General features: G+C 40.3%; 1 protein-coding gene across 2 annotated transcripts; it reads right to left on the reverse strand.

Moving 5' to 3' along the window:
• Positions 1–5,020: 5,020 nt before the first annotated feature.
• rnf144ab (ring finger protein 144ab) lies at positions 5,021–24,676 on the reverse strand. Of its 2 annotated transcripts, XM_066677963.1 has the most exons (9): positions 24,467–24,676; positions 23,013–23,087; positions 14,157–14,302; positions 13,781–13,885; positions 13,547–13,607; positions 12,144–12,354; positions 11,231–11,378; positions 10,859–10,948; positions 5,021–8,738 (listed from the first exon to the last, which is right to left on the reverse strand). In XM_066677963.1, the coding sequence occupies exons 3-9, from the start codon at positions 14,289–14,291 to the stop codon at positions 8,607–8,609; spliced, it is 882 nt and encodes a 293-aa protein (XP_066534060.1). In that variant the 5' UTR covers positions 14,292–14,302; positions 23,013–23,087; positions 24,467–24,676; the 3' UTR covers positions 5,021–8,606. The 2 variants fall into 2 exon arrangements, with proteins under 2 accessions (XP_066534060.1, XP_066534058.1); XM_066677961.1 differs by lacking the exon at positions 23,013–23,087.
• Positions 24,677–27,630: the final 2,954 nt, after the last annotated feature.

Here is a 27,630-nt window from a genome sequence, read left to right on the forward strand (position 1 = left end):
CTTGTCTTGTAATGTCCATCCATTATCTGTAACCGCTCCAATTCAGGGTCGCGGTGGGTCCAGAGCCTACCTGGAATCATTGGGCACAAGGCAGGAAATATCTGAATACCAGGGTGTCCTGGAGGGGGTGCCAGTCCTTCACAGGGCAAAACACACACTCACACATACTTTTAAGTAGCCAATCAACCTACCAACATGTTTTTTGGACTGTGGGAGGAAACCGGAGCACCCGGAGGAAACCCACGCGGACACAGGGAGAACACACCAACTCCTCACAGACAGTCACCCGGAGCGGGAATTGAACCCACAACCTCCAGGCCCCTGGAGCTGTGTGACTTTTCTTCTATATTTCACATATTAATTTGTTGTCTGTTCTTTTATTGTTCTATTTTTAACTATCCATGCCAAAGTTTTTCTTAAATGCTTATTTAAATGCTTTTCACTTTACCAAGTGTGTTACCTTAGATGAATTTACTACAAATATAACACATAGGCTACATGATTAGGGAACGAGCATGGAACCACCAAATACATTTTCAAACATGAAACACAACTACTTCATACATAAGTCCCAGATGTTCTGTCGCATAAAGCAACCTAATTAATTCACAAACCACACTGAATTATGGTATATGGTATTCATCCATGTAGTGTACATCATCTGTTGTCTGCCTTTAATAGCATAATATAAAAAAATCAGCCAATACATTAAAATGACCTCCTGGTTTCTGGGCTCATTGTCTAATGTACTAGCTCCACAAGCTTTTTTCACCATGTTCTTCTAAGTTCAGGACCACCACAGAGCAGGCATTATTTGGCTGGTGGATAATTCTCAGTGCTGCACTGATTTGTTTCTAATTTTACTTCCAAATTAAATTGTTAAACCAAATCATTTAGAATAGTTTGATGTAAAATGAAATGTCCAAAGGTCTAAAACATGTTCATTAGGGAGAACTGTAATGAGGTCAGTAGGTGTGCCCCTTTACTAAGACACACTGTGGGACGCACTTGACAGAATCTTGTTATTTTAAATTTAATTTTGAATGCCAGAGAAATTGTGCATAGGTATTTACTTACGTCTGTCCTTGCTCTTCTGGTCATGTTCTTTTAGGAATGGCCACATGCCTAGCTCCCCTTCTTAAAGCACCCGAAGGTCCCTCAGTTTTCTAAGGGTGTGTGTGTGTGTGTGTGGGGGGGGGTGGTAAAAAATCTTGACTGCATATTTTCTTAACTGCATATTTTCTCAACAGCAATTTCAGTAGTAAATACCTAGTGTGTTGTATTGATTTTAGTTAACCTCACCTGCTGGTAGCAATGGTTAAGCCCAGTCAAATTGAGGGGGCAGGGTTATAGGGATAATAGGGGGACAAGGTTCAGTTTGCAGGAAGATAGGACAGGGGAGAGACCTGTGTTTGCTTGAGCATGTGCCCCTCCCAAACCTTGTATTACACGTTCCAGTTTTTTAACTATTATCAACATAACCTGTATTCACTGAAGAAATCTATTTGATCAACATAGACATTTTCTCTCATTACCCCCTTTAACTTCACTGCAAAACCAAACACGCATATTTCACATACCAAAGGAGGCAAGAAGTACATTGTTTTGAGGACCATGTTGTTTAAGCACTGCTGTGGTTAGCGGCTGAGTTCGTTCCTGGGCACTGGTACCCTCTAAAGCAGCCGTGGCACTGCAGTAACAGATGGGGGCTCCGGGGAGGCTGTGGGAGATTGTGCCTCACATATTACACACTGTCTGCTCCACACCACAATGCTCAACACTCAAACACTCTCTTAACATTCATTAGAAGTCCTCCTGTACCACCACCATTCAACATGGGTCCGTTAACTCATTACAGCAGCACAAATTGACTCAATCCCTTCTGACTGGACTGCTGTATAGACATTAGCTGGTGGACTAATGTTTTTTTTTTAATCCATTGTTTTAAAGAGGTAACAAGTATCCAGGGAGCAGTCAGTATGGAAAGAATGGAATGGAGCAGTGACTACTTAAATTTAAGGGAAGAGCAGTCGAAATATGTCCAGATGTAAAAATATTATTACTTAAGTGAACTAAAGGCAAAGTATATATAAATTCCCAAATATCAACTTGATTATGCTTACAGTATCAGCTTGAATTAATTATATAAAAACATATAGATCTCCAGAAACTCTAGTAGCTAAGTGATTAAACTTGAATGTTGTTCTCCTTTGGATAATTTTGATCTAAATTAAAAGGTCAATGCTCCAAAGTCAGTGTTTAACCAATCACAGAGCAGCACAGTAAGAAATATCATGCAGTTAAATTAGGGTGACCAGATCTGAGATGGTGAAAAAGAGGACACGCCCCCGGGGTGGGTGGTGATGAGCTCTCGCCCCTCGCTGCCGTTGTATGCTTAGCTGAATCTACGTGTGCTTTTAGGTCCTTTACACCGTTATTTGCTGCACAAAACATGGGAATTTCTTTTTTAATTCATCCAACTTACATTTACGTTTCGGCATAGCTACTCGAGATGAGGGTAGGTACATGAGCTTTGCCTGACGTAAACAAGGACTACTGACGTGCAGACTGACCAATTAAATGTTTACAGAGAAGGATTTCGACCAATAACAGTAGCTCTACAGTCAGACCGTCCAATCATAAGATTTTAGGCTACTTCACCACGCCCCCTTCTCACTCAAGCAAACCAATCGGAGTAGGAGAGGGCGGGACTAGTTTGTGAACGAAACGCTTCTCGAAGTTCTATGTAAGCTTTATAGAAAAACAAAATCCCGGACGTTTGTGAAATTCCGCCCGGACATTTTTTAAGTCTAAAAACGAGGACATGTCCGGGGAAAAGAGGACGTCTGGACACCCTAGTTAAATACGAAACAAAAATTAGGCATAAAAATTTATGGCTGTAATATATAGGCAGATTCCTTTACTTACTACTTCTTGGTGGAAATATCAATCCACCAGTGTTTACTTAAATACATAACTTGGTAGTGCCCCTCTGTTTGTCTCTGTTGGAGTGATGTAGATTTGTCCTGGTGCAGAGTGTGCTCAGGATGGTTGAAGAGTGGAATGTGGAGGTGGGTGAAGGCCGTGGAGGGAGGATGCAGGGACCAGTGCGCCTGCTTGTCTCCATCTGTATCTGGAGCTGGTAATTATAGTTGGGAGAGGCGCCCGCAGCGTGATGCCAGCTGCCAGTGGGACGGCCCAGGCAGGCACAGGCAGACTGAAACGCCAGCACAGAGCCAGAAGAACTCCCCCCAGCCTCGGACAACACAACCATCAACACCTGCCACTGAGACATTGAGAGAGAGAGAGAGAGAGAGAGAGAGAGAGAAAATGGGCAGCGTGTGACAGAAGAAAAAGAGACAAGATGGCGACAGGGAGATGGAAACAGACGACTTGACACAGTTTAGTCTTGGATTTAGTTTCCGCACGCATGTGGTTTGTGTAATTCCTGTTTTCTTCGGTCTGTTATCATAAGCTCATCAAACCTCCACAAACAGTCCTCCCACACTCGTGTTGATCAGAGACATTACAACACTCTTTCTTACACCGTTGTACATTGTGCAGCAGTTGTACCCTCTTGTGGTTACATGGGGAAAGTGCAAATAACATCTGATAACAGGCTGATATTCAATTCTCACAGTGAACTCAGCAAAGGAGAGTAACACTGATTTCTAATGATGATATACTGTTATCTTTGTGACTCATACTAATCTAATATTTCGGATATTAAATTGCAATTTCTGGCAGTCTCTAAATAACTGTACTTAATCACACTTTGTTTCCATATGTGGAACAGCACATTTAATATAAATCACTGAATGGCTTTGTTCACGTGGCTGATCTATGTAACCGGTCAAACTCCTCTGAACTCTTCAAAGTTACCTGGAAAGCCCCACTGCAGACATTGACGTGATTGGTTGTTTAGGTTGATGTGGTAAGAAAGCCTGGCTGTCTCAATCTATGTTTGAATCTGGTAGTGTCACAGTCACTCAGCTCCAGGGACATGGAGGTTGTGGGTTCAAGTCCTGCTCCTGGTGACTGTCTGTGAGGAGTGTGGTGTGTTCTCCCTGTGTCTGTGTGGGTTTCCTCCCACAGTCCAAAAACACATGTTGGTAGGTGGATTGGTGAATCAAAAGTGTCCGTGAGTGTTTGTCACCCTGTGAAGAACTAGCGCCCCCTCCAGGGTAAGTTCCTGCCTTGTGCCCAGTGATTCTGGGTAGGCTCCAGCCCCACCGTGACCCTGAACTGAATAAACGGTTACAGATAATGAATGAATGAATGTTTTAAAGAAGAAATGCTCAGTCATGGAGATAGCTGATAATTTTACTTATGAAACGTCTAGTGTCAATGCCTCACAGATGTTTTAACGAGCTAAAAACCTGATTTTCACAGGAGCAGAATTCACCGCTTCTAAGTGGCTGCATAATTTTAGGCCTCTGCTGGATCATGTAAAATTCCATACCACACTACACTCCTTTATCACAAAGATCACAACTGTAATAATATTCAGAATACAATCTGTTGTACCTAATATGTATTGATTTCTTGATTATGAACTAAAGTTGACTCTGGGTCCTACCCTTCTTCTGTTTGACCTAGTTGGGTAACACTTTGAAAGAAGTCAGACACTCTGTCCCTTTCTCCTGTGGATAAGCCGAGGGCAGTGTTTGCTGGCCTGGCGTGTCCCGGACTCCTCTGGCCTCTGCGTGTGACCGGCGGGGGCTCACAGAGCTTCTGGTGTGCATGGACACAGATGGTGCGGGTGGAGCAGCGCATGAATTTGTGATGCTGGCGGGTGAAATGGTGCAGGGTGAGGCAGATGCCCACTGGCCCCTGGAGAGGCCCTTTACCCGTCCAGCCACGGCCCCCACGCTGTAGCCAGCTGCTGCTCTGCACAGCCCAGACACATGCTCCCAACCACGCTGCTCACAAGCTTCTGCTTCAGCACTCAGGAGTTAGTGATGTCAGAGAGATTGCTTCTTCTTAAGATGTGATTTTTAATTTCAGATTTATTGACCCATGTGGAAATGAATGGTGTGCGTAAATCAAATAAAATTAACATGCATTTTCCTTCAGTGCTCGGTAAACACGCTAGTCAAATATTTCGGCAATTTTATAGACAGAATGTGAATAAAAAGACCCTGATGGGTAAATGAGGGTTGACAAGATTGTGAACTTTTAACACTGATATATTTTAAAAACACAGAAATGTAAATCCACGTTATAAACAACAAACTACAGAAAACTGGAGCTCCACTTGAACAAAGCAGAAACAGAACAGAACAGAAAGGCATATATAACTACCAAAAAACACAAATACACTATTCAGACCAATGTAACAGTGTGTGCTCGGGAAAGGCCAAGAAATAGACTGCATTTGGCAAAGAATGAAAGCATCAACAAATTTATGTTCAAAAATCTGTCCCCTAAATGTACTAGTTCTGCTCTGCTGACCTCCAACTCTCACCCTAACAGGCCGATAGTGTAGAATAACTACTGCTCATGTTGTCCAGGTCAGGCATTTGGCACCTGTATCGATTAAATGCTCTAGAATTATCTCAGCTACATCCTCTTCGGGGGCGGCACGGTGGCGCAGCAGGTAGTGTCGCAGTCACACAGCTCCAGGGGCCTGGAGGTTGTGGGTTCGATTCCAGCTCTGGGTGACTGTCTGTGAGGAGTTGGTGTGTTCTCCCCGTGTCCGCGTGGGTTTCCTCCGGGTGCTCCGGTTTCCTCCCACAGTCCAAAAACACACGTTGCAGGTGGATTGGCGACTCGAAAGTGTCCGTAGGTGTGTGAGTGAATGTGTGTGTGTCTGTGTTGCCCTGTGAAGGACTGGCGTCCCCTCCAGGGTGTATTCCCGCCTTGCGCCCGATGATTCCAGGTAGGCTCTGGACCCCCCGCGACCCTAAATTGGATAAGCGGTTACAGATAATGGATGGATGGACATCCTCTTTGCTAAGATTAAAAGTCACCATTAAACATATGACAGCATTCCCCTGTTCTGTGAGACATATTTCTGAATGGAAACCTAATGTCAGGAAAGGTTTCGGATCTAGCCTTGCACTTAGTTCAAAGAGTGGGCAGCAGAATGGGAAACTAGGACTTGTTAGTTATTAAATTTTCCTCATGATCAGACAACGTTTTTGAGGTTGGGAAGAGATTTTTGAAAATATAATACTATATAAAATGTATATATAATGAACTGTGTTTACTGTGACACGAGGAAGAAGTGGTGACCAAAGCCTGACTGGACAGGTGGGGCTCATTTAAAATAAATAAATAAATAAAAAAGTAGGGCTGATTTATCATGTACAACATTGCGCAATTGGTGAAGCTTGGGTTTGAGTGCTTTTTTGAAACACATGTTACATTAATATACAAACCAGATTCCAAAAAAGTTGGGACACAACAAATTGTGAATAAAAACTGAATGCAATGATGTGGAGATGGCAAATGTCAACATTTTATTCGTAATAGAACATAGACGACAGATCAAAAGTAACATTTTAAAGGAAAAATATGTTGTTTCAAAATTTCAGTTTTAACAAATCCCAAAAAAGTTGGGACAAGTAGCAATAAGTGGCTGGAAAAAGGAAATTGAGCATATAACGAACAGCTGGAAGACCAATTAACACTAATAAGGTCAATTGACAACATGATTGGGTATAAAAAGAGCTTCTCAGAGTGTCAGTGTCTCTCTGAAGCCAAGATGGTAAGAGGATCACCAATTCCACCATTGTTGCACAGAAAGATAGTGCAGCGATACCAGAATGGTGTTACCCAGCATAAAATAGCAAAGACTTTAAAGTTATCCTCATCAACCGTGCATAACATCATCAAAAGATTCAGAGAATCTGGAACAATTGCTGTGTGTAAGGGTCAAGGCCGTAAAACTCTACTGGATGCTCGTGATCTCCGGGCTCTTAAACGTCACTGCACCTCAAATAGGAATGCCACTGTCAAGGAAATAACAGAATGGGCTCAGGAATACTTCCAGAAAACATCGTCAGTGAACACAATCCACCGTGCAATCCGCCGTTGCCATGGGCAGCTTGCATGTCTGGAAAGGCACCATTAATGCAGAGAACTATGTTCAGGTTCTAGAACAACATAGGCTCCCATCTAGACGTCATCTCTTTCAGGGAAGACCATGCATTTTTCAAAAGATAATGCCAGACCACATTCTGCAGCAATCACAACATCATGGCTACGTAGGAGAAGGATCCGGGTACTGAAATGGCAGCCTGCAGTCCAGATCTTTCACCTATAGAGAACATTTGGCGCATCATAAAGGGGAAGGTGCGGCAAAGAACAGTTAGAGGCCTGTATTAGACATGAATGGGAGAGCATTCCTATTTCTAAACTTGAGAAACTGGTCTCCTCTGTCCCCAGACGTCTGTTGAGTGTTGTAAGAAGAGGGGGGGATGCCACACAGTGGTAAAAAATGGCCTTGTCCCAACTTTTCTTTTGGGATTTGTTGACGCCATGAAATTTTGAATCAACATATTTTTCCTTTAAAATGTTACATTTACTCAGATTAAACTTTTGACCTGTCATCTATGTTCTATTCTGAATAAAATATTAGATGTTGCCATCTCCACATCATTGCATTCAGTTTTTATTCACAATTTGTTTATTGTCCCAACTTTTTTGGAATCCGGTTTGTATTTTATGGAATTTGTCATCCCATGAATTCTCATGCAATTTCTTACCCGCTCCTTGTTTATCAAAAGCAAAATAAAAAAAAACTTGTGCTGGGGTTTGAACGTTAGCAATTAGTTGGGTCTGGTCAATCTGACCTCAAAGCTGTGAATAATAGTCAAATCTGGGCTTCGATTTCTTGTCCATACACAGTTTACTAACAATGTAATAAAGGTCCACTTTGATTTCAGGCTGATCTTGGCAGGCCGTCAAGCAGCACTCTATTTGTGAAGAATATGCAGTATTTGATCAGGCATCAGATGGAAGACCCAGACATGAAACAAAACAGGAACATCTGAGAAAAACAGAGGATGCTACTAATGTCATAAACACAGGTGTTGCTATGTTTTCTCCAACTCACTGGAATTAAATAAGACCAAACATTTTTTAGCAATTAAACAATTTCACAATTCAGGTCACTTGGCTTGCTACAGTGAAAATAAAATCCAGCTTTTAAACTCTCATCTTATGGCTTGTTTGCTACAGCTCTAAGATGAAGTGTTTGCACTGAACAACTTGACCGACAAAACAAGTAATTAATCAGCTTTTAAATATGCACCCACATTGACAAGAACTAGAAATAATGCAGGAGAAATACACATCACCAGTCATCATGAGCTGACCTCCTAGAACAAACTGTGCTAGTGTTCCTCTGCTGAGAACGTGATTCCTTCTTTATCCCCATCCATATTCTGAATGGTGTAAGTAGTAGCCCCCTGATGTCACTAGAGCCTGTTGTAATGATCTTGTTTGCTGCAGTGGCTCTGTGTCAGCAGCAGCCAGATCAGCTCTGCAGTCTCAAAAGTAGGAGACCTGAAGTGTCCTCCCAAAAGAGTCGCCTGGAGCACACGTAAACTCCTCTCGGTGAACTGGAATTCAAGAGCTGAAGGTGTGAATGTGGAACTCTAAGTGGGTAAAGGGTCATCGTCTCTACGGCCACATTTACACTTGCAGCACAGCACGAATGGTGTGGCCAGGAGAAGGAACGGTGAGGCCACCAGCAGCAGGAGGCCAAAGCCAGCAAAAATCCCCACCACCTGTTCACACACACACACACACACACACACACAGGAAAGAGAGATACACATGTTAGTATAAATGTTAGTATAATTAATTAATAGGTCAATATTTTAGACCATTTTGATTGATTCATGTTTGCACATTGTAAAGGAAAAACAAAATCGAAGTTAAAATGTGTGCCCATAGCTGTAATAATGTGAGTGTGGATGGCAGTAAAATTACTTTCAAATTAAAAGGCTTAAACATCCATTTACGATTTATAGCTTAAATATAACTGATCCTTTCTGAATTACAGTTGTGTTCTAAGTTAGTGACCAGACTTCAATCATTTTATTCTAATCACAGTGGATAGTAACTTTTTTTTATTCATTCATTCATTCATTCATTCACTCATCTTCTGTAACCGCTTCATCCTGATCTGGGTCACAGAAGGTTCAGAGCCTGTCCATCTACCAACATGTGATATTTTTTGGATAGTGGGAGGACCCAGGGGAAACCACACCAACATGAGGAGAACATGCCTAACACTGACCAGATGTGAGGGTCATACCCAGGAACGCTGGAGCTCTGTGGCAGTAACATTACACATTTCAGTCTCAGAAGTAGACTGCACTTTTACATGATCCCCCTTTGTATTTCATCCATAGAAGTGTTTATATGTGGAAACAGGGACCCACAATTAAAATGATGAGTCAAAACCTCCAACATATAACACATTGAGCGCCACAAGGGGGCACTAAAGGCTTGATAATCTGGGATACCCAAACACTTCACAAGGTGTGACAATACTTTAGGGTTTGGCTCTAAACAAGAATAACAGCTTATTTGAATGTAATAAATCAGAATTACATTAAAGGTTAGAAGCTGTACAAAATAGTGAGCATGATGTTTATTTCTTGGGTCAGGCAGCAGTTATTTTTCCTGCATGTTTCTGCAGTGCAGATAAAACTTTACTAAAGTCCCTCTTTGTAGAAACCGCTCAGCAGGAGAAACACATGCACTTACCCACGGACATCAACACACTCACTCACCGGAATGCTTATTTTAGACAGCTAGGCGATGAGAGGAGGATTAAAGGGCTAAATCCTCTGTGTGAAAATTGTCCTGTCTTCCTCTGTGCTACTGATCCCTGGGGCTGAGCCTCTAACACCGGGTAAGCTACAGTTCTACTGCTGAATTATATCATCCTGTAGTGTCTGCAGCCAAAGCACTGTTCAGGAAAGCAAGCAAGATGCACGGTCCTCTACATAACTGATACTTCACATACTTCTGAACAATACCTGCATACAGTTAATGATAGCGTTTTACACATATATTTACTATTCTTTCCTGTTAACTATATAAATATATACTATATACACATTTGCACATTACTACACATGGCTATGTATTTTATTTATTTTATGTCCTGTGTACTACATGAACCACAACACTAAAGACACCTCTTTTTACAGTTTTAAAAAATGACAGTTTTTATTACATCTGTTTTTCTGCACAATTTGTTAGGCCCCAACCTCTGTTTATCAACGGATAGGACAACTACCGATCAGGAATTATTTGGGTGATGGATCATTCCCAGCGCTGATGTGGTGGTGGTGTGTTAGTGTGTGATACGCATATATCCATGGATCAGACACAGCAGTGCTTCTAGAGTTTTTAAACCCCTCAATGTCACTGCTGGATGCTGACCACTGAGAAGTACTGGAGCATGACGAACAAACTGTGCAGCAACTGTTGAACTATTATCTTGGACTTTACATCTACAAAGTGGACCAACAATGTAGGTGTGTCTTAAACAGTGGCCAGTGTTTGGGCACAGGGTTGTTGACCTCCAGCAGGACAGACTGATGTGACTAACACATTGAAGGACAGTCTGTCATTAATAGGCAGAATAAAATTGGGGTTATGATAGTATCAGAGCAACAGATGGACAATAGTCTGGAATAGTTAATGTACATAGTGCGACAATACGGTCAGTGAAGCAGAGAATATGGACAATGACTGTTGACATAATAATAAGGCAAATCAATGTATACTGTACACAACTGTTTAATATTCAAGGTGTATTTCCTATTCGCGTGCACTGTACAAGTGTGTACTATACATATAGCTGTTCACACGTTTATATTGCAGATACCTGTGTGCGATGCCAGATGACAGAGGCTCTGGAGTGACCTAGTTTATTCCGACAGGGTCCTTTGTCATAGTGGATCAATAAGAAGTCATCCTGGAAAAAAGAAAGAAGCCCATTATTTTCAGTGAAACTCATTATCATCCAGTTATCATGGGCTTCTTTTATACGACTTGGAATCAATATTAGCACTCGAATTAAACTTTTTTGGTTGCAAAAAATGACTGTATCAGTTCTTCCCAATTCTAGGAGATTAATATTCTAATTTATTTTAACTGAAAGCTAATTCCAAAATACAGTCTAAAAAAATTTATATAAAACATTGGGATCTAGTAAATAATATTCTTATCTAAAATGTACTTGTTCAGTTTGACTCACATCCAGTGACTCCAGGCAGTACCAGCAAAAGGCGTGCTTGCAGTTTTTACACATCATCTGAGCGCAGCCCTCATCCCTTTCAATGTACACTTTACATTTCGGACAGCGCTTTATAGGAGCCTCGTCGTCTTCACGCTTGCAAATGGAACTAGAGAGAGAGAGAGAGAGAGAGAGAGAGAGAGAGAGAGAGAGAGAGAGAGAGAGTTTTCAAAATCCCCTTTGAAAACAACAAGAGTGATTGTTGGTGTAACAACCAAGCAAGGCATCATCCTTGAAGCTGTCGCATGTCACATAAGGCTGCTGGATATGTGATATACACCAAACCAGATACCTAAAAACTAGATGATATTTCACTACTGCCTCCACAAATTAGCGTATGATTCCAAGAGCAAAGAGATGATAAAGAGAAAACTGACGAACAGGAACCAAACCCGTGGGGAGTTGGCTTATATGACAAGCTGTTAGATTATTGGTGCAAAGCCTGCTGGATTAGATCAGTTACCTCCCTGTACCACGGCTAATTGGCACAACAATTTGTATTGCTCAGTAATTGCCTCATGTCGTGTAGAGGTACATATCATCTAAAGCAAAAAATTCCCCCTCAGATATCTCCAATCCTTCTGTAGCTTCTACAGCTGCACTACTCTAGAAATGCCAATGTAAGTACGACAAAACCCAAAAATATTGAGAATATAGGAAGCATGGCAGGTCTGAAATGAAGTGAATCCTGTTCTAAACACTTCTTTAGTATAATCAGAGCTGTGAATTCACGTTCCCCTGGGAAAACATTACTTACAGTTACAATATTAGATATATTTAAAGGGGTATCCTTTAAAGGGGTAAGCGACATTGTATTGCAATGCTCCAGCAGTACGACTTCTCCCTTTAGCCATATGCACGGTGGAGTATATACCTGTTTTCGGCAGGAGAGAACGTGATGATAGGCAGGCTGTTGCGGCAGGCGCGTCCTGCGTGCCAGTCTGCCCTGCAGGTAGAGCAGAAGCGCAAGCTGCACAGAGGGCACTGCACCAGCTGCGGAATGGGCACCTCAGCTTCCTTCAGCTGGCACACGGCCTGGCATGAGGATGATGGGCACCAGGTCCGGCATGGGTCCAGCAGCACCTCTGCAGAACAACAAGACAGGAGATATAATTACCTTTCATTTCAGAATGGATCCAACTCACTGGACAAGTGGCTACATTCCCATATTTATACTATACAATATTGACAAAAGGATTATTAGGGTGTTTGCCCCCAATATCTGCAGTGACAGGTTCTACTCTTCTGAGATGGCTTTACACTGGACGCCGGAATATTTCTTTGGGGATTTTACTTCCTTCAATCATGAGTGAGTTCCACTTCTCCTCAGCTCATTGCTGGTACCTTGTACGAGGTACTACTAGGCATTGGGCATGGTCAACTAAGGCTCATGTGTAGTTGCTACAGAACACATATAGGCATGTGTTTTCAAGTGCTGACCACCAGCTTATAATCTCTATTTACACATGTTTACGCTACTTTACTTCCACGTTTTCAATGTTAGAGCTTCCCTCGGGACCAACACTGAGGGTAATAATCCTATGAAACTCATTTATAATTTTCAATCCTAAACAGACATTCAGCTAGATTTCAGACTAAACAACTGTGATAAAATAATCAACACTTCACATAGTGTTATACATAATGCATGAATTATGGCTTATTCATTTCCCCTTCAGGAAATAAATCTTAATTACATTTGGCAAGTTTTCTATTGTGGAAAAGGCCTGAGGTCCGGTAGCTGTTTAGTTAGACTTTATTTCAGTCCAAATAATATCCTCTCTTCCCACAGACAATGCTACACCTATGTTGGCATCACATTTCACAGTGTTTTGCTATTTTATATAAAATATGATTATAAGCTTCACCTTCAGCAATGCAGATTTGAATACACTTGGGACAACTAAAAGTACATTTAGCTCATGCAAACACTATTTCATGTATTTTGGTTACAACAAAAGTGTTTGTCAAATAATCGTCCTTGTGATGTCATCTCTGAACTAAGCAGCATGCGTTTTAATTACATTTTTACATCATACAACATTTTTTGTTGTTTTCATGTTTATGTTTATATATTTTATTCAGGTCTTCAACACCATAATAACAAATCTCCAAGTTAATGACTAAATGTAACTGAGTAAAAAAAGGAAATTCCTTTACTCACAAATACAAAAAGTCATTACAATTATAATTATGAGCAACTGAATAAGTAAAGTAATAAAAACTATTATCACCTTCTGTATAATGACTAACAAATCATACATTGTGCAATCCTACCTCGTTCAAACTGCTGCCTCTTGTAACGCTGCATGACATCTACGTCCACCATAGACTCGATCTGAGAGAGAGAGAGAGAGAGAGAGAGAGAGAGAGATAGAAAGATTTGGATAATTAACCTTCTTAGTGCTGGGCCTTGTCAATAATTTATAATCATTTAAATTTTCTGAAACCTCTGAAATGATTCAAATGAATGCAATGTGAAATAATGAATGTGTGTGAAGCGTGCTGTACCTCAGAGTCCTGTAGCTGGCCCTGTTTTGGGCAGGCCGAGTCTGGGCAGCTGATTCCTGGCTCTAGACCCTCTTTTATTAGCAGCTCTATGTACTGCTTTAAACACTGCAAGAGAACATTAATTCCATGAACACATATTTAGAATTTCTATGGATTATTATTAACTAAGACTAATGATTTCAGAACATGATTCATTATAGATTGTTGATTTAAATGTGATGTGTTTGAAACAAAATTACCTATTCATTAGAAGTTTATTAAATATGATATTCATATTTTACAAAAGAATGTACAGTGTAGTGTTGTGTATGGTTTCTTCAAACACTTCTGACGTTTTTAGACAAGCCCATTTCAATGCTTTATATTTGTTTCTCACCAGGCTGCAGAAGATACACTGGCACTGGGAGATTGTGGTCATTTTATCCAGGGGGAACACTCCAAGGCAGAGTTTACAGGGCAGCAGGAGGGCCAGTTCATTGTCCTGACTCAGAGTGGACTGAGAGCTCGTCATAGTGTCTGGATCTGAGGAGATGAAGCACAAAGAAACAAAGAACTCTCATATTCTATTCAGGTAGAGTGCACTCCCAAGGCTAACAGGCAAATCTCAGATTAAATAATGAATGTGCACCTCTTGACTATAGCATGTGATTATGCAATAAGAAGTATGAAATTTCATCACGACTGTGACTTCTGGACTCAGGCGTTATTGTGGAACTCGAACTAATCTGAATACTTATGAGGAGTACAGCTAATGAGTTCTGGAGTTATGCACACTGCCTTGTCACATCTGGAAATGTTGGACTCACTAGAATTAAGTCTACACTGCAGTGTGCAGTCTGTCCAGTTCATTTACAAATACTGTTGAGATTGTGTTAAAATCTCAGTGGCCCCTTCCAGCTTTAACTAAGGTGAAGGGAGCTATTTGTTTACACTAAGAATATTTGTCCTTTTTTCACACAAAACAAACTTTGACTTCTCAGGTCCTGTATTAAATTGACTCACAAATAGTGACAACATATCTTTAGAACTGCACTACGCAATCATCTGCGTATCTCCAATCCCAGTGCGGGACCTTGTGGTTAAAGATCAGAATGAGACTAGAAAGTTTTATCTACAGTTAGACACAACAAGCTTGGAGAAATAAGAGTATCACGCAAAAATGAGAACAGATAAGTAAGACAATCAAGCAAAAATGACTAAAATCCTGAGCTTCTAGTCACTAATTTATCATTACTGTGTGCGTGGGGTGAGCTGTGGCTCATTTCATTCATTATCTGTAAGCGCTTATCCAATTCAGGGTCACGGTGGGTCCAGAGCCTACCTGGAATCATTGGGCGCAAGGCAGGAATACACCCTGGAGGGGGCGCCAGTCCTTCACAGGGCAACACACACATTCACTCACACACTCACACCTACGGACACTTTTGAGTCGGCAATCCACCTACCAACGTGTGGTACCGTGGGGGGACTGTGGGAGGAAACCGGAGCACCCAGAGGAAACCCATGCGGACACGGGGAGAACACACCAAACTCCTCACAGACAGTCACCCGGAGCGGGAATCGAACCCACAACCTCCAGGTCCCTGGACCTGTGTGACACTACCTGCTGCACCACCTGCCCGTGGCTCATTTCACATTTAAAAAAACAGGCGCTGAAACCAGTCATTCTGAACAAGGCTGTATAGACAGAGGGAATATGATGCTGTGGTGTTTAATTCCTTGTGATTTCTGACCAAAGCGTGTCATAGACATTTCATTAAGACCCCATTTGTCAACTTTAATGAAGCTAAATGCAATACATGGAAGCAAAAATGTAGTCAATAACTTTAGTTACTGTTTTAGTCATTTTATTATTTTATTGTTTAGTTCTTGTATTGTCATTTTATTATGTTTTACTCTTGGTATTTGGTTAAAGATACTTGAAAAAGCTTTCCTTCTCCTGAAAATGGACCTTTTACTGAGATTTGGTTCAGACCAAACAAAGCCTCTTACATCTGAAATGGTCATTTCATAGTGAGAAACAAAACGCTATTAACAGTACAATAATCCAAAATGTAGCATTTAAACAAAAAATGTTTAATGTCGCATGTAAATTGATCTGTATATTTATACAACGTTTATACTGTGTGCAGTATTAAAAATCCAAAACACGTTTTTATTGGTGTCACCGATACAATGGAATATTATGTTAAATAGGAATGAGGGGATGTGTGGGTGAGTGAGTTACAAGATATTTCCATGAGGTAATTTCCATCTAAATATGGACTAATATGGTTTTTGGTAACAATGCTGGTGTGCCAACTGTATAATCTGTATAACTGGCAATAAATGTCCTGTGTGTTTCAGCCAATCATTCAGGAGCACAGAACAGAGTTAATGCACTGATACTCAAGATGTCACAAGTGGACTGAATGGAAATAAATCTCACCCACATGAACAAGACAAGCTTTCATTTAAACCAGTCATGTAAATATGAGTGAAATTACATAAGTCATATCATCAGCTTATATGAGATCTATTTATAATCTATCTAGGTTAATGCCCAATTACACAGATCTGTCTTCATTCAGCCCAGTGTTTAGCTCGACTGTTTACTGGTAATTGCTCAAATGTGCTCAATCTGAAAATGAAAATGTATACATCAACACAATTTCATAATTCAGTTTGTTTACCTTGGAAATAAGTGTGTTTAAATAATGCATTAATGTTCCTGAGGAAAGTTTATACACACACACACTGCAATGCTGCCTATCACAAATGTGCATATACCAATAAGCACATAAACATTAGAAATACATTCAGAAGGAACAAAAAATAAATGTGTAAGCATTTGCTTATTTTGTAAACAACCGGAAATTACCCAGGTTCTGACATTGTTTTTTACAATCTATATAGAATATTGATATTTTATTTCCAAACCACCGCCACAGGACTAAAGTCACTGTTCTTTTGGAACAAATTCTTTGAAGTAAATTGCCACCGTACCTGTCTCTGTGCCTAAATGACTCACGTAATGAATGCACGCCATATTACGTGTAACTGTATGATGTAATTACGTAAACAAGTCAGAATATCACGATTATTACAATATTGTGTTGTGCTGTTACAAGTGGATCAGGCACAGTAGTGATGCTGGAGTTTTTTTTTAACCCATTAGTGTCACTGCTGGACTGGGAATAGTCCACCAACCAAAAAAATAATAAAAAAACGGAAATTTCATCCTGTTTTCAAATCTGAACCTTGGATCCAGGCTCCGAGCTTGGATTGTAAAATGGTCGGCCTGTATGACATCACACCTGGCAGCTATCGCGATATACCATCTGGCTATTTCAGAATCCTGGATCCAATTTCCCAGATTTGAGGACCTCTGGACTAGAAGATGACCAACACAAACTGTGCAGCACCAGATGAGCTACTGTCTCTGACTTTCCATCTACAAAGTGGACAAACAAGGTAGGTGTGTTTAACAGAGTGGACAGTGAGTGGACACAAGGATTAAAAACGCCTGTATCACTGCAGTGTTTGATCCACTTGCCTCAACACAACACACACTAACCACCACCACATCCATGTCAATGAATCATCCAGTCACCCAAATCATACCTGCTCTGTGGTGGTCCTGAACACTGAAGAACAGGATGAAAGTGGTGAACAACGTATGCATGGAACTACGAATTGCACCTGAATGTAATGATTTTAATGTATGTTTGTAGTTTGTAGAAAAAAAATAGTACAAGAAAAATGTTTTGTTAAAAACTTCAACGTGATTAATTAAGATTAATCATCAAAATAGTCATTATATTACTTATTTACAAATATAATTAATAGTGAAAGCTCTATTCCGTACGATTCCTCCAATAATTGTAAGGAAGAACGGTAGAGGAACATTAAAAGGGTCCGCAGAGGGGCTGGTATTGCATGTCAGCTGGACAATCACATTCATGAAGCTTTCTAAATCAGTAAAAATACAAATAATTTACAATACAAAGCAGCACTGGGTATTTTTCATACACACAGGCTTAGGACAAACGATTTGTAGAGGTCATAGTAAAACAAACCTGCTTACTTAATTACATCTGTGAAGGTGCGCATTCTTTATCACTCCATAACAATAAACATTAAAGTTTAGGCATTCTTTCAAATCCAGTGATTATTCCATTACAGTAAAACCACCTTAAATGACATGTTCTAAATGTTGTTGCTCTTTCAAATAATAATCTGGACTGCAGGGGCAAACTATGCCCTGAATGCTCCATTATCAAGATTTTCCAAGTCACTGAGCTGGATCTGGCAATCAAACGAACACTGAAAGGAGTGCTATCCAATAACTGCCCTTTTAATACAGATGTTATCACACTGGTGCATTTGAGGAGGAAGAAAATCAACATTTTTTATTGCTGAGACCATCCAGAACTCCAGGGGGAAAATTTCCCTCCTCATCATTGTAGTTCACATAGAGTTCAAAGTCTTGTGCACAGTAACATAAGCCTTGTACTTCCTCAACTCTTGCATAACACATATCTCAGCAGCTTTAACTCATATCATAAGAGCATGGAGAAGAAAAAAAATAAAGAGATGAGAAGAGATGAGAGTCTTCAATGATCTAATGCACATTTAGTTCATTACAAGGGCTCTGGCAATTAAAATAAACTTCACAGACACAGAAAAGAGAATATTAACCTCTGAAAGATTTATTAAACACACATTTTCTTCCAGGAACTACACTGTCTACATTATAAAATAATTTAAAGTTTATTATGTAGTTATAGGGAGATTATGGGGAGAATATAAACCCAAATGGGTGATGAAGCCTCTTCCTGCATCACATATTCATGCGAAGTGTTTTGACTCTGTATTGAGCTGCTAGTGAGAATGAAGTATGGGATGGAATTATATGGCTACGGTGAATGGTTAATGGTTTCTATTAGACTGAGGACATGACCTGCAGTGATACTGATATCTATCATTATTCAAAACAAACCACAGCAAAAGAAAGCCATACGCCTCCATATCCAAGGCTTGTACTGAAATGTGCAACAGTTTTTGCATTTATACTTATCTCTTAGAATCAGCAGGCATGTGTGTCTGAATACTCTAATATTCATTCATTCATTCGTTATCTGTAACCGCTCCAGTTCAGTGTCATGGTGTGTCCGGAGCCTACCTGGAATCACTGGGCACAAGGTGGGAACACACCCTGGCGCCAGTCCTTCAACACAGACATTCACTCACACCTATGGACAACACAGACATTCACTCACACCTATGGACACTTGAGTCGCCAATCCACCTACCAACTTGTGTTTTTGGACCGTGAGAGGAAACTGCAACATCTGGAGGAAACCCATGCGGACACAGGGAGAACACACAAAACTCCTCACATACAGTCACCCGGAGCAGGACTTGAACCCACAACCTCCAGGTCCCTGGAGCTGTGTGACTGCGACACTACCTTCTGATATGGATAGTGTGTGGCAGCTGCACATGAGCCTTAGATCATCATCTCCAATGCCACATATCTGTATAACCCATGCGCTGGGCTGTGGAGGTGTTGGAACTGTTATCTGGAGTTACAGAGCCCCATGCAATACTTTTAGGATGAGATGGAGTGGTGTTAGTGATCAAGAATTAATCACCCAACATCAGCAACTAACCTCACTGTTCTTGTGGCTTAATGCAATGCAGGTCCTCACAGCAATGTTCCAGAATCTACTGTAAAGCCTTGCCAGAAAACTAATGAGGAAATCAGTGCTCTAATTATGGGCAAGGAGGTGCCTACAAACTTTTGGCTAGATGCTGTATCGTGCAACAATGTGTAAGACAATGTTAGGATAGTGACTCATCACAACCCAGCTCAGTAGAGTCCAGCAGACAGCAGGAGAGATCCTGGCACGACAGAAAGAACTGCATTCATTACATCACCTGCCTTTTACCAAGTGCCAACAAAGCCATCTGCTCAGAGAGAAACAGAGGAGACTGGAAATAAGAGTCGACGAGTAAGCCTGCCATCGAGGGAAATTCTCTTCAGGTAAGATGAGATACTGAGAAAAATTTTGCATTCCTGAACACTAACAAATAATTAATCATGTTTTTGTCCTCGTGAAAAACTCCCAATGACAAAACCCTAAAGATCAGACAAATATGTTCTTTTTTGAGTCATTCTGTCTTACCCCACCCCCGGCAGAAACTTTGACTTGTTTCAACAAATGATGCTTGAATTATGATCTGCGACTGGAATCAGACATTTCCCCTTAAAAATTCAAACAAAACACTGTTAAACTGGCCCAAATGTAGTGGTTAGATTTTCTGTATGTTTTGTAAGGGCAGCATTGGCTTGGCCTAAACCTAGGTCATGCACAGGACGTGAGCTTTGCCCAAGGAAGCAGTTCCATTTCCTTTTACTGGGCAGTGAACAACCTGTGTCTGGAATTTTGTGCCACTGCCATACCCCAAAAGATCTGGAGGATTGGGATTAGAGCAAGGACAGGAGCAGGATGTGCAGAGTGGATAAGGAGTATGAAACCTGTTTTTATGAAACCTACATGTTTTTAACACACAGACACAGTGCACTAACTGCCATTAAAACCCTGGTTATTATCAGCTAATATCACAGCCTCACATAGCCTTCTCCCCTATTTTAATTTGAAATTTAAGATGACATATATAATGTATTCATTAATCAGGGTCACGGTGGGTCCGGAGCCTACCTGGAATCACTGGGCGCAAGGCGGGAACACACCCTGGAGGGGGCGCCAGTCCTTCACAAACCAACACAGACATTCACTCACACCTATGGACACTTGAGTCGCCAATCCACCTACCAACGTGTGTTTTTGGATTGTGGGAGGAAACCGGAGCACCCGGGAGAAACCCACACGGACACAGGGAGAACACACCAAACTGCTCACAGACAGTCACCCGGAGTGGTGACTGCAAAACTACTTGCTGCGTCACTGTGCCGCCCTATACTGTATTCAGCATTTGTCAATACAAAACTTTTTATTATATCGTTTTATTATTATAAAACTTATTATTATACTTAATTGCCAATTTTAATTTCTATAGTGGCTAAGTTTTATAACGTATAATGCGTCTTTCCAAAGGCAGCACAGATCCTGGGTAACACTTTGATCGACAAAATAAGAATGGTGGGGACATGTGAATCATGGGCCCCAATTTCTAGTCAACCTAAACACAGTTTTTTCAAGGAACACTAAGAGCTGTGTTTATCCAGAGATGGATATGAACTAGTTACATTTATTCCAGTATATGTACTTAAGTAAAATACTGATTGATTTGTACTTTTCTGAAATCTCTATGAAAAGTATATTAACAGCATTATTAAAGGAGTTCTCCTTAATTGACAGACATTTTACCCACTAATCGTTTATATATGATTTCCACTGACTTTGTTTTGTTTAGTTCCAGAGTTGCTTTGTGATGGCGAAATTACAGATTTTGTTGATTTATTAATTTATTATGAAACAAATCTTTTTAAAAAAAGAATAAAAAAATAAACAATTTTCTGTTACTTTGCTGCTGGATGCTAGATAAATGACTACTTTAGTTCTGTCATTTAGTACGTTTAAGATGCTGCTTTTGTAAGATGCTACTTGAGGTGGACTACATCTTGTTTAACTGTTGTCATTATTTTACCCAAACAACAATACATTTACTTAAGTATGGATTTATGCTACTCTAACCACCTCGGCGTGGCACACTGCCCTGACATCAGAGAAGGCTTTTACAGCAAATGTGCTGGGGTTTGTTTTGCTACACACTGATCAACTTACATTACAGTCCAACACACTGCATTTGTAAAAGAAGGAACTCAGAGAAACATACTAGAAAATGACTAGAAACAATTACCAACTAGAACAGCCACAAGCCATTTCATATAAATCCAATAGGATCTGATAAGCCACTAATAGATTACATGATAAATGTTAATGATCTGAGGATTTGCAGCCATTATTATCTAATTATTTTCAGGATTGTGAAGACACTCTTATTTAGAGTGACTAACAAATATGCTTTGTATGTTCGCTTATGTCCCCACAGAAATAAGCAAACTATAAATCAAGTAAAGTCACTTGTTTTCTGTGTGGGTTAATGTTTTGAAGTGGTGAGCTAAAGGAAAACATTTTAATCAACAGCTCTGAATTTCGACTGTTTTTCCTCTTTTGTCTGGATGGCTAATCTCTGCCCTCTGAAGTCACAGACTTAACATCTAGATTAGCCTACTTTGTTTTGCACTAAATATGTTTGTACCAAAATTTCCAATCCAGGTTAATCATTCCTTTTCATTCCATTCCAGTGCAGTGATGACAAACTGTTGAACCACAGCACTGTATCATCTAACAATGTGCACTGACATTCTGTTAAAGACAATCCACCCCAGAGCTATGTGATTAAATCTGTGAGATTTGATCATGAGGAAAAAAACAATGCAACCAGTTTCTTCGACTGAACTTTGGATGTGTAGAAAATATCCCTGCAGAGTCCTTTATAACATTAAAAGCAAATAATACTGTAAGTCAGTAAGCTAAAATAGAGCTGAGACAGAGAGAGAATGTGTGTGGATGTGTGTGTGTTTGGTGGATATGTGTGTATAGTAAGACTGGAGGCTGGCAGGCACAGTGTGTTCCGGATGTAAGAAGCCCCAGTGCTTCTCATGAAAGCCACATTGAGACGAGCCCAGCTGCACTGCTCCAACTTTAACACTGTTCTGTGTGGCAGTGGGCACAGAACTCAGAGCATCACACTGCCCCACTGAGTGGGCGTGATCAAAAAAAAAATCCAAGACCAGGGAGATACTGCAGTTTGGATTTGTTTTTTCCAGCTCATCCCACAGAACAGATGATTGGATTGGGGTCTGAGGAACCTGGTGTTCAGGACACTGTGCCTGACTCAGGTCCATTTGAAATAAATAAATAACTAAATAAATAAATGACTTAGGAAATTTGTATTTGACCTCTGCAATTTTGCATCAAGTAAACAACCCTTGTGATTGGTCCTTCGGGATGTCTAATTTATTTTCCAGAAGCAGTAAGCAATTGTTGAACACGTTAAATGTGACCTTGTAATAAAAAAAACAACACATTTTTTAAAATTCAGAAGATGTTTCCTCACTATTTGCTAGCTTTCCAGTCTGTTTGTGCGCTAGAAACTGCTGTTTACAAAACTCTAATGTCTGTAAATGTGTAAAACAAATAAAAAATAAATAACATACAATGGGGCCCAGTCTTAGTGTTCAGCGCCAGGCTTCCTCTCTCTCTGCTCACATTGGAGAAATGGCGACAACGACCTCCAAACATTGAAAAACATGAAAAGAAATTAGGATTTTACATCATTCCTGCTTCATAGGTGGGTAACACTGATTTATTTTGCTGTTTGTAAATTTAAAAGCGCGCTAACTGCATGAAAGTAAACACAGACTGAACCTGATACAAAACTAAACAACTCAAATTACAAACGAGTTTCTGTAGTAACTCAAACTGAATAAAACTTACAGCCAAGTTCACTTCAGTCATGTGCAAATAACGGTCGGTTTTCTCCTCAAACACACCGTTCCATTTCACACCATTCCACAAAGATGCAGAGCTTCTGAATGTACACAAACCAGAGAGAACTGCAAGTCCCCAAAATCCCAGAGGTTGCCCTTAAGCGGCAAAAGGTACACAAAACTAGTCTGGAGGATGCTGCTCACTCATTAGGGATCTTTAAGAACGTCATTAGAGCCTTTTACCCTAGATCATAAAGAAGCCTGCTGCCGGGCATTTAAGATGGAGTTGGTTTATAGAGGTATAGTAAGCATTAAACCCTTGGGGATTTGCAGTGTGTTGTTTGTAAAACATTCCTCCTAAAACAGGCTTCAAATACCAACAGATTAGGACTAGTTTGCCTTCATAAACAAGCCACTGCATACTGCTTGAGGACTGCTGTTAAAAATATGAGGTCAGTTTCCATTGGTACTTTGGGTAATATGAGAATTAACTGAGTAACTGCTTTGGTGCTCGCCATGCAAACATTTCTGTCCAGCCTTATTCTCAGGGGAACAGTCAAAACGCCCAGTCTAGTAAATACATATAAATAAATGTATATAAATGATTATTTCAAACTATTATTGTAAGTCTTATGCAAATTTAGTTGAAAAGTACAAGCCTCTTCAGCAGAGAACCTTAAAGCCCCATTTTCTGACAGTGTAGTGCACTACTGATTTATTTACTGGACAAAATGTATAAATTGTAAAAGGTGCCATAACTTCTGCACAGTGTGCATTTCATAGTTTCTTATTTCCCACAATGTTTAATTCAGCAAATAAACCCCACTGGTTCGTTAAAACATTCAGAAGTGTGTTCTCTCTAGAGAACTGGCTGCATATTGTTTTCATACTCACTAAAACATGACTTTTGAAGAACAGTACCCAAGCTTTTGAATGCTGCTGTGAATGAGATGAGTCAGAGGCGACAATCAAGCAACCTGTTGTGCCATTAAACATAATGAATGTCTCGTTAAGAAGGTAATGGGAAGAACCGTGAGTTCTTCAGCAGTTTATTCCACACTTCAGGGAACGTTTCCATAGTAATGCAGCTAGCTACGTTAATTACTGATGTACGAGGTGTGGGGTATAGCAGACCCCAGCGTCATACAGTAACCCCCATAAACCGACTGTCAGAGACTTACCTCCGGTTGAAGACACTGGTTCTCTTGACTGTGTGGACAGTGGACCCTGGCAGTCAGGTTTGAATCTCGATGCTGTATTCAGTCTAAAGTCCGTCTTTGTTGTAGAGCTCGGTCATATTCACCGACTCTGACTGGAACAGAAGAAAACGGAATCCCCGAGAAACGCTTGTCAACATTAGCTGCTCGGTGTGACTCTTTGGAGCAGCGCCATTTGACTGACTACGCCTCGGCTGGAGAGAGGGACAGCGCAGGTCAGTTCCACTGTCCACCACCAGAGAGCGCTATAACACCACATCTTTTCTGTCTTACAGGCGCTGTTGCGAGCTTTGTGATCTTAGAGCGACCCCTGCTGGCCAGAATTAGGACTCAGCAGTGATGTTCCTCGTTTTCGTTTCTTTTTTTCTTGGTAGTGAACACGTGAGACTATGAACATGTAGAATTTGAGGACCTTTGTATGTTATGGTCCATTATTAACAATCAAAATGTCCAGCAGTCAAGAAATATAACTAGCACATGGTAGTGTGAGGATAAAGAGGGTAGTAATGCTGCAAACAAACATGGAGAACAGTTCAAACTTTGCAGTGGTGAACAAAGAACTTCTCTCTTCAATAGGAAAAGCAGAGGGGCTGGACTGGGTCGTTGGAACTGGTCAAGATGTGAATTAAAGTGAGATATTCTGCCATCCATCTTGTTTGACCAAGTCAACAAAGGAAACCTACTGAGTACATGTGAGTTGGTAAATGTGTATGCCCAGATCTAAAGGGTAATGTAGAAAAATATTGTTCTTTCTGAGGTAAATACAGACAGGTGACAGTTTGGGAAGCCCTGGTTTAAAGAGGATATACTGCAGGATGTCCTTAGGGCTTGTTATGGGTATTGCTACTACAACAATTTGGATATATAAAACCACACCAGAGATCAGGTTATTTTTAAAGGAGACAATGCCTTCTCTTCCTATCAATGATGTGACGCATTCACCATTTCATGTTTCTGACTATTAAACAATTACCTGTCACCAGAGGCTGCAAATCTACTACATCAGCACTTGCTGGGGTCTGTTCTTGGATTTTGAACTTGATACAGGGGAGTGCTTTACACTGCTGAGTGTCGGGCTAGTGAACAGAACATTACTAAAGCTGTGAGATCATTTAAGGTTTCTGTCTGCTGGATTTATTATTATTTTATTAGATGTTTTACTCTAGATTTCCATGCTTCAGTAAATGTGTCCTCCAGCAGATGTCAGCATGATCCACATAATGTGATTTTAAGGTATCAGAACACTTGGGGGTTTTTATGAAAGACTCCATTAATGCAGCGTTGAAAATGTGAACTTGTCTAGCCCCATCTTTTTCAGCAGCAGACATGTTGCAGAACATGTCAGGACAAGTTGAGGCATGTTATCTTCCTGTGTATCCGCCACTATGTACAACTTGACAGATCAGAAACAAGAGCGTGTTTTATGACACACTTTGATGAACTGAAAATCAGGAAGAGTACTGCGAAATAAAACATTCACACAGAGACTGATTTGATATCACCTTACTTTTTAGCTGAGTGATTTTTTGGCCGAGTGAGGCCTGTTATCAAATAAACAAAAATTAGCTCATTTTTATGTAGCATTTGCTAGAAATATTCTTTGGACACAAAGTCTAGATAAAATGATAACCGTAACAAAACTATAGTTTGTCACATTGCACAAAAAAAAACAACGTTTACGGCTTTAAAAATACTTTGCAAAAGTATTATTTGCAAAAGTAATTTTTAGTACATTTATTATTGTTAAATTATATTAATGTAAATAATAAAGCATCAAATAACCTTTAGGCTCTAAGTAAATCAGTTTATGCTCCACAGAGTGGGTCCACATAGTGGCCAGGTAAAACTTTAGTTTAGAACAAAACCTCTGACACATCCAGGCCAGTAAGTGTCAGTATATTCACTGACAGTTCCTTTAAATGAGTGTGAGGTTTAAGAAGCTTTTAATGTTTAAAGTAGATCCACATGTTATAGAGATTCGTTTATATGTCCAAGCCAGAAACCACAGCCCAAAGAAAAGCGATGGTGTGTCAGCCTCATATCGATTCATAATTGGATGCAGTAGTTTTTATGGCAGAAGCTCTGTTTTATTAAATGTATGTAGATTATGAGAAAAGTGTCAGTGGTGAATTGAAACAAGAGAACTTAATGAGGGGCAATGTTCTGTTCCTGTCCTGAAGTTGAAAGATGTTTATTGAAGAGAATGATGATTCACAAACATATCTAGGAGAAAATATAGCTGGAAATCTCACAAATAAAGATTACAGCTTCAACAGTATAGCCATGGTGTCTTTCACTTTCCCAAACTGTTTGGGGCACTGCACTGATTTGTACATAATACAGTGAAAAGTTGAGAGCACAGGTTTAACAGTGGCTAACCAGGCCCTTGTACTTGAGTGCCATCAGTGACAACATACACAGCATACACATAATCTCACAAACACCCATAGGCTAGCTGTTCTATGTTCGTCATATCACAAGATGTGGCAATGGTGAGTGACATGAAATCATCTTTGTTTACATTCGAAAGCAGAGCAGACAGGCAGATTGTGGATAGTGCAAGGAGGCTCTTAGTTAAGAGGCAATGAAAAATAGCAGAATTCTGTTTAACTATATAAAAAATCTGGCTTTGCACACAGACATTTTGTTCCATAAAAAGAACTCAGCAGATGACTAACTATGAATTGAAAAAAGTGCAAATGTAAATGAAAATGTATATTTTCTTTATTCCATTCCCCAGCATATTCTGCACTATATTTCATTCAATACCTACCATTATTTCACACCGCTACAATTCTTTTCACCTATTTGAAAACCTATCTACATCTGCCAGACTCATCTAACACTTCATACTACACTGTGTCCTCCGTTGCTCTTTCTCCCCTCACCCATAAACCCCTGCATGTTCAATATCATATTACCCCCTGCCTCAGCCCTTCCCCTCCTGTCCCCCTGCGTTTCCTCAGGCCCCAGAAGAGCTGGTGTGAAGAACAATCAGACCTGGGTGAGGCTTGTGTGAAAGCCTAACAAGAACATGTATATTCTCCAGGTTAAAATACAGAAGAGTATAGACCACACAGGTATTTTCTTACATTACAGTAGTGTTCACATGCTATGAATATATGTGG

This window comes from Hoplias malabaricus, chromosome 7, assembly GCF_029633855.1.
Source record: "Hoplias malabaricus isolate fHopMal1 chromosome 7, fHopMal1.hap1, whole genome shotgun sequence".
Classification (NCBI taxonomy): Eukaryota; Metazoa; Chordata; class Actinopteri; order Characiformes; family Erythrinidae; genus Hoplias; species Hoplias malabaricus.

Coding starts and splice junctions, on each gene's coding strand:
- rnf144ab (XM_066677961.1), bottom strand. CDS start 14,291: ATGACGAGCTCTCAGTCCACTCTGAGTCAGGACAATGAACTGGCCCTC. Junction 13,608..13,780: donor GCCAGCTACAGGACTCTGAG/GTACAGCACGCT, acceptor TCTCTCTCTCAG/ATCGAGTCTATGGTGGACGT. Junction 11,379..12,143: donor TTCTCTCCTGCCGAAAACAG/GTATATACTCCA, acceptor CTCTCTCTCTAG/TTCCATTTGCAAGCGTGAAG.